Genomic DNA, 8,004 nt, shown 5'->3' with positions numbered 1-8,004 from the left:
TGGTGGACAGAAATAAAGCACAGACGGTGATTCTTAGGAAAGACTTCATCTTCCCGATGTTTTACAGCTGAAAAATGGAGCAAACGAGTGTCTGAGTTCAGACCCTTGGCAACAAGTGACTGGGAGTCAATGCAACACTGTGGGGACACAGAACTTTGCCTGCCACTGAGCATATTACTGGAGAAAATACTGTACAGAACCCAGCAGGCTTCTGCAAACAACACATCCCTTTAAGTTAATTGGTGTTATAGAGAAGCTGAAATGCTCTGCTTATTTACAAAGCTACAGATTTATGTAAAGCAAAACCAATTACACTTAATGCCTAAACTATTCCAGGTGCTCAGTGATAATGTTGCTAAGCACTAGACAAGAAACTAGTGTGTGAATGCCTCCTGTTTCCAATGCAAGTGTGTGTAGTCCCTGCAATTTAGCTAATCACGAGTGTCATCCCCAGTGTGAGAATTCTAAGCTCTTTTGGTATTTGCTTGGGGTCATCTTTATAATTCTGTAGATCTTTTTTTATCGCTAATGACGAGTGAAAGCATAATGAGCACTTTTTCCTATCATGATGTAGAAATTAAGGAGACAAAGGCAAATTTGGGAGGGGTGGACAACAAAATAAAGCAAACCCTATTTCTAACAGTGAGAGGGACTGTTGGAGCTTCTGACTTGTTCTGAGATGAGGTGTGTTTAAAGGTTTTTTGATCTTTGGAGCATTGATTAAACCCAAATCACAAACTCAGCATTTAACCTTTTACAACAAAGAAAGATTCTAAGGCAGATCAGGGATCGGCCTCACTGTTTCATCAGAGAACAAATGCCAAAAAAAAAAAAAAGGATTCGAAAAAGTTACAGGGCAAGAATTTTTGTCTGTAAGGGTTTGTCTTTTCACTGTCCTCAGAACAAACAAATGAAAAATAGTTTGAGTAAGAGAAACACCTGGTGCTTTACAGCTGCTCTTTTGCAATTAAAAATGCATATCACACCTCATCAAGATGTATAAATCTTTTATTCTGCAGATCTAAAATGTTTTAGATATACACAAGGGAGGTGCTTTAATTGAAGAATCATTTCCAATCAACTGATAAAACCCACCTCTCCTATCCAGCATGAACTGTCCCAGAAAAGAGTGGTGCTCAGATTTTAGAGAGCATAAGAATGATTTGGGTGGATTTGTCAGAACTGCCAATTCCTGGGAAAAGTTTTGCCTTAAAGCAGTCTGTGGTTGGGACCAGAAAGATCTGCCTAAAACTGGGGGTCCTCACAAAATGTTGATAAACACTGCTACAAAGATTTGGGACCCTAGTTGTATTTTTTTAATGAATTTTTTCACATTTATTTGCTTATAATGGTAAAATCTCTTTTGGAAAACAGTTTTCTGAATGCATCTGAACTAGTACCAGTGGAGACCAGGTTAGGGAATCTCTTTAAGTATCTTTGATTTGATCACTTGCCCTTCCCCCAACACTCATTTAACCTCCTTAATTTTCTTCTTTTCTTTAATCTAAATAATTCCACCACTTATATTTATTTTACAATTTCTTCAGTATGTGAATATTCACTTTTGGGTGAAGGATCTCTATTTTAGTAATGCTGTTTTTTAAAAAAATTTTTTTAAGATTTTTTTTTTAATGTGGACCATTTTTTAAAAGTCTTTATTAAATTTGTTACAATATTGCTTGTGTTTTGGCTTTTTGGCTGTGGCTGGGATCTTACTTAGCTCCTCAACCAGGGATCAAAGCTGCACCCCCTGCAATGGAAGGCAAAGTCTTAATCACTGGACCCAGTAATGCTGCTGTTTAATTCAGAGAAAGTTTCCTTCACTCATAACTTGATAGTGTAAGAGCAAGATGAAGTACAGTAAAACTATATAGGCTTATTATTTATGTATAATATATAGGTTATTTGTATTTAGATTTGTTATTTACTCTGACATAAACTGTGTCTGATTATTATGCCTGGCATGTAATAAGGGCTCAATAAATGTACTGAAGGGAAGAATATTGACATACTATTATTTCAATTCTAAGGACTTAAAACTATGACAACTAAGAAGTGTCATATACATTGCTTTAAACGGCTGAACCATTAAAGTACACAGATAGCGTCCATAAGGCCACTCTCATACCAATACATATTAGCTCTTAAACTAAAAGGCATAGCGTCCAGCTGAAGAAGACAGTGAATACTCCGCTCATATGATGGGTTGAGTCGAATAGTTTCACAGGGCTGTTTCCTAAAGATCAATACTTGAAGAAAATTCCAGTGTACTGCCGTAAAATTTCAAAGACTTTTCCTGGAGGGGAAGGGTTTCTTTGAGATTACTTCCACTGGCGTTCTGGGCATTAAAATGATTTAGATTACAATACCTAAAAAAGAAAGAAAGAAAGGTTTTTTTTTAAGGCCAGATGTAGATGACTTGATAAATCATTTGCTTTCTCCCCCTGCTTGTCTCCCTTTTATTACAGTCCCATAGATACTGGCACAACGGTGATGATTATTTAAGAGCCCTGCTCCCCAGAAGAGTCTGGATAAAACGACACAGGGAGTTTTAGGACATGTGACGGTGTCTCACAAGGACCTTTAGGTGGTGCTGTTTTACAGTCTGCCATGAGTCTGATGGTGAGAAACGTGGAAGTCTGGAATTATCAACTTTGTAGATTTAATGGCGGCAGGATTGGAAAGATTTACTTCAGTCGTGTCCGACTCTCTGCAACCTTACGGTCTGTAGTCCACTAGGCTCCTCTGTCCATGAGATTTCTCAGGCAAGAATCCTGGAGTGGGTTGCCATTTCCTTCTCCAGGGGATCTTCCTGACCCAAGGATCGAACTCATGTCTCTTATGTCTCCTGCATTGGCAGGTGGGTTCTTTACCACTAATGCCACATTAGAGTGGTCAGATGCACTAGGGGTTTTTAAATTTAGCGCTGAGACTGTGTGGAAAACACCACTATTGAAGAAGAAATCTACAAATGTGTTTCTAAACTGTGTCCCCTTATCCCTGACTTATGCAAAATCTGGATTCCCCATCTTCTAAATGCCAGACAGTAAGCCAGGGCCCGGTACTCACCCTAACTTACCAAATTCTCACTACAACCTGGGAAGGATGGAACCATTCCCATTTCATAGGCAAAAAAGACTGATGTTTTAAGAGGTTACATAACTTGCTTAGGTTCACAGGAGTAAGAGTTGACAGAGCTTAGGTTTGAAACCAGAACTCTCTGAGTCCTGACTGTTTTCCTCGATAGCATGCTGCCTCTGAAGACCAATTGTTTCTTCAACATTTCGAAGAGGCTCTAGGAGGAGAGGAATTTCAGGCTGTTTTATTCACTGCTGTATGCTACTGCTTTGACCAGTGCCTGGTACATGTTGTTGTTTAGTCGCTAAGTCATGCTCGATCCTTTTAGGAACCCATGGACCGTAGCCAGCCAGGCTCCTGTCTATGGGATTTCCCAGGCAAGAATATTGGAGTGGGCTGCCATTTCCTCTTCCAGGGTACGTATCAGATGTCCAATAAATATTGGTTGAATGAACAAATGAATAAGAACCATAAGTTCAGTTTTATCAAAGACACATAAGTCTCCGAGGTTAGGCTTTTTTTTAATTTGTGAAGGTTTCTGATGCTAGCTTTGCCTTCTTTCCCTTGTCAACATTGCTAAAAATACCTATAAGAAAAGGATATGCTTTGAATAACTAGTCCTTTGTCTCTGATTTAGGTCTCTTTCGCTAATTGTTACAGGTTATGTACAAAAGATTACTGGTATCATTAACAAATTAAGCACAATGATATTAACTTTATGTGTTTTACAATATTAGAGGGATGATGGTGTCAAGTTGTAATAATAATTACCCTTCTATTTTCCCCCGCTATAAACATGTGTTCGTGCACTCTAAGTCAGTTCAGTCATGTCCAACTCTGCGACCCTATGGACTGTAGCCCGCCAGGCTCCTCTGTCCATGGGATTCTCCAGGCAAGAATACTGGAGTGGGTTACCATGCTTTCCTCCAGGGGATCTTCTCAACCCAGGGACTGAACCCGTGTCTTTTATGTCTCCTGCATTGGCAGGGGAGTTCTTTACCACTAGTGCCATCTGGGAAGCCCAATAAACATCTATAATATCCTTTATTAATATCTTAGCATCTGATGTAGGATGCATATTTATATTAAGATCTATAGCGATATTCCTATAATACTTTCCAGCAAGGGAAAACATTTCATCCACCTACTTCCTTCAGCCCCAACCTGGAGAGCCTCAGGTGTTTGTCACTATTTCAGATGTGATTGATCAGATCAGATCAGTCGCTCAGTCGTGTCCGACTCTTTGCGACCCCATGAATCGCAGCACCCCAGGCCTCCCTGTCCATCACCAACTCCTGGAGTTCACTCAGACTCACGTCCATCGAGTCAGTGATGCCATCCAGCCATCTCATCCTCTATCATCCCCTTCTCCTCCTGCCCCCAATCCCTACCAGAATCAGAGTCTTTTCTAATGAGTCAACTCTTCGCATGAGGTGGCCAAAGGACTGGAGTTTCAGCTTTAGCATCATTCCTTCCAAAGAAATCCCAGAGCTGGTCTCCTTCAGAATGGACTGGTTGGATCTCCTTGCAGTCCAAGGGACTCTCAAGAGTCTTCTCCAACACCACAGTTCAAAAGCATCAATTCTTTGGCGCTCAGCCTCCTTCACAGTCCAACTCTCACACCCATACATGACCACAGGAAAAACCATAGCCTTGACTAGATGAACCTTTGTTGGCAAAGTAATGTCTCTGCTTTTGAATATGCTGTCTAGGTTGGTCATAACTTCCCTTCCAAGGAGTAAGCGTCTTTTAATTTCATGGCTGCAGTCACCATCTGTAATGATTTTGGAGCCCAGAAAAATAAAGTCTGACACTGTTTCCACTGTTTCCCCATCTATTTCCCATGAAGTGGTGGGACCGGATGCCATGGTCTTCATTTTCTGAATGTTGAGCTTTAAGCCAATTTTTTCACTCTCCACTTTCACTTTCATCAAGAGGCTTTTGAGTTCCTCTTCACTTTCTGCCATAAGGGTGGTGTCATCTGCATATCTGAGGTTATTGAGATTTCTCCTGGCAATCTTGATTCCAGCTTGTGTTTCTTCCAGTCCAGCGTTTTTCATGATGTACTCTGCATATAGGTTAAATAAACAGGGTGACAATATACAGCCTTGACAAACTCCTTTTCCTATTTGGAACCAGTCTGTTGTTCCATGTCCAGTTCTAACTGTTGCTTCCTAACCTGCATACAAATTTCTCAAGAGGCAGATCAGGTGGTCTGGTATTCCCATCTCTTGAAGAATTTTCCACAGTTTATTGTGATCCACACAGTCAAAGGCTTTGGCATAGTCAATAAAGCAGAAATAGATGTGATTGAAGAGGACTCTAATACAGACAGAGGCAGGAAACTGTTTGCTTTTGTTTCTTCTTAGACATGGAAGGTACACCTGGTCTGGCACTCTGGAATATTCCTAAGTATACTTAGCTAGGGCTTCCCTGCTATCTCAGAGATAAAGAATTCCCCTGCCAATGCAGAAGATACGGGTTTGATCTCCTTGGGTTGGGAAGATCCTCTGTAGAGGGAAATAGCAACCCACTCCAGTATTCTTGCCTGGGAAATCCCACAAACTGAGGAGCCTGGTGGGCTATAGTCCATGGAATTGCAAGAGTTGGACATGACTTAGCAACTAAACAGCAGCATACCCAGTTAAGTGATTTTCCACAGACCTCAACAAGATTAGTTTGGTTCTAGGACTTACACCAGGATTGTAGCACAGTAATATAAACTTGATGGTGGGGTGCCCTTGTATGCTAACACAGACCTAATTCCACTTGTATGTTAGTGAGGGTGCTGTTTCATCTTTAATCCACTGGCCTCAGGATCTTTGGGACAAGAATAGCTTGGGACCCTCCTTGATACTTGGGACTGACATTGATAGATTTATCACCAATATCTGGCTCTGACCAGATATACCTTTGGGTTTGTTAAGAGCTAGATTGTGTTTGGAAGTGTATTGAGATAAAACATCATCTCTCTCATAAATAATGCTTCAATAATACCATCCCTGGGACATCTGTGTTTTCTCCTGTTTCCATCCTTATTGTTTGTTGTTGTTTAGTTGCTAAGTCATGTCTGATCCTTTTGCGACCCCGTGAACTGTAGCCCACCAGGCTCCTCTGTCCATAGGACTGTCCAGGCAAGAATACTAGAGTAGGTTGCCATTTCCTACTCCAGGGGGTCTTTCTGACCCAGGGATCGAACCCTTGTCTCCTTTTTGGCAGGTGGGTTCTTTACCACCAAGCCACCAGGGAAGCCCCTTATTTTTTGCCAGTGTTAGACAGAAGCAATCAGTATAGAAATAAGCTGGAATCCTGCACTTCTCATTGCAGACACTGATCTAATCACTTATATTCCATACCGTTTCTCACTTAATGCTTTTGGTTTGGCCTCTCCAATCCCAACTGGGAATAGATACCCAAGGCAATGTGTTCCTTTGAACTAATGTAGTTGGTTCTAGCTATTTAATCTCTATGGGCAAATTTCTCAGACTCTCCTTTCTTCTGAAATGGGACAAGCATTGTTTTCTTGTGGAGGCTGATCAACAGGTGGTGCTGAGTACAGTTACTTGAGCTGAAGGGACAGTCGCCATCCCCATAGAGTTAAGGGGTCATCAGAGCAGGAAGAGGGCTCCTCCATGGCACTTAGAAGCAGCACAATTGGGACGACCCAGAGGGAGGGTATGGGGAGGGAGGAGGGAGGAGGGTTCAGGATGGGGAACACAGGTATACCTGTGGCGGATTCATTTCAATATTTGGCAAAACTAATACAATATTGTAAAGTTTAAAAATAAAATAAAATTTAAAAAAATAAAATAAAAAAAAAGAAGCAGCAGCACAATTTACTCAATTAGGTTTTCACTTCAGTGTTCTCATGTATTCAGTTCAGTTCAGTCACTGAGTCATGTCCATGGACTGACACTCAGTCACTCTTTGTGACCCCATGAACTGCAGCACGCCAGGCTTCCCTGTCCATCACCAACTCCCGGAGCTTGCTCAAACTTAGGTCCATTGAGTTGGTGATGCCATCCAATCATCTCATCCTCTCTTGTCCCCTTCTCCTCCTGCCTTTAATCTTCCCCAGCATCAGGATCTTTTCCAATGAGTCAGTTCTTCACATCAGGTGGCCAAGGTATTGGAGTTTCAGCTTCAGCATCAGTCCTTCCAATGAATATTCAGGACCGATTTCCTTTAGGATGGACTGGTTTGATCTCCTTGCAGTCCAAGGGACTCTCAAGAGTCTTCTCCAACACCACAGTTCTCATGTATAGAGTGATAAGATCAGAGAGGTGGACAAACATGCTGCTTAAGACAGAAATGCTCAACATATGGAAAATTAATTTCTTCTCATCCTGGTTTGTTTCATCCTCTCTTTGTTTCCTTCCCTCATAAAGGATGCAAGATAAAATAAAGCATACAGGAGATGGAGAAGATTTGGTAAGAATCCGATTTCTTTCTAAATAAGCCCTACATTGGGGTTTCCTCGATGACTCAGTGGTAAAGACTCTACCTGCAATGCAGGAGCCGCAGGAGACATGCCTGGGGTTGGGAAGATCCCTGGAGGAGGGTATGGCAACTCACTCTAGTATTCTTGCCTGGAGAATCCCATGGACAGAGGAGTCTGGCAGGCTATAGTCCATAGTGTTGCAAAGAGTCGGACATGACTGAAGTGACTTAGCACACATGCACAAGCCCTGCCTACATTATCTCTTAGTCCTTTTCATCTCTGGTTCCTCCGATCTCTGGTGCTTTGTATATTTTTTTTCCTGCCTCCTTCTCTGAACCCTGCTCTAGCATCTCTCACTTTATAGTAACTCACTTGCTCAACAATCACAGAAGAATAATCACACTTAAATATTTTGAGTGCTAGATGCTAGCTCCACGTAGACCAGTACTTTGCTTTCTTCAATTTTATTTTTTAAGTGCTTGGAA

The 8,004-nt window shown here is 41.5% G+C and overlaps 1 protein-coding gene across 1 annotated transcript in view; it reads right to left on the bottom strand.

Annotated features, from left to right (window-relative positions):
* Positions 1-2,221: 2,221 nt before the first annotated feature.
* SLC15A5 (solute carrier family 15 member 5) overlaps positions 2,222-8,004 on the bottom strand; it is a 96,788-nt gene continuing 91,005 nt past the window's right edge. The window contains 1 exon segment of the mRNA XM_086404076.1: positions 2,222-2,369. Within this exon segment, the coding sequence (XP_086260202.1) occupies positions 2,222-2,369 (148 nt within the window).

The sequence above is a fragment of the Bos grunniens genome, chromosome 5 (assembly GCF_055505025.1).
Source record: "Bos grunniens cultivar Pamir isolate PY7600 chromosome 5, Bosgru_T2T1.0, whole genome shotgun sequence".
Taxonomy (NCBI): Eukaryota; Metazoa; Chordata; class Mammalia; order Artiodactyla; family Bovidae; genus Bos; species Bos grunniens.
This window is presented reverse-complemented; position numbering and strand designations above follow the sequence as displayed.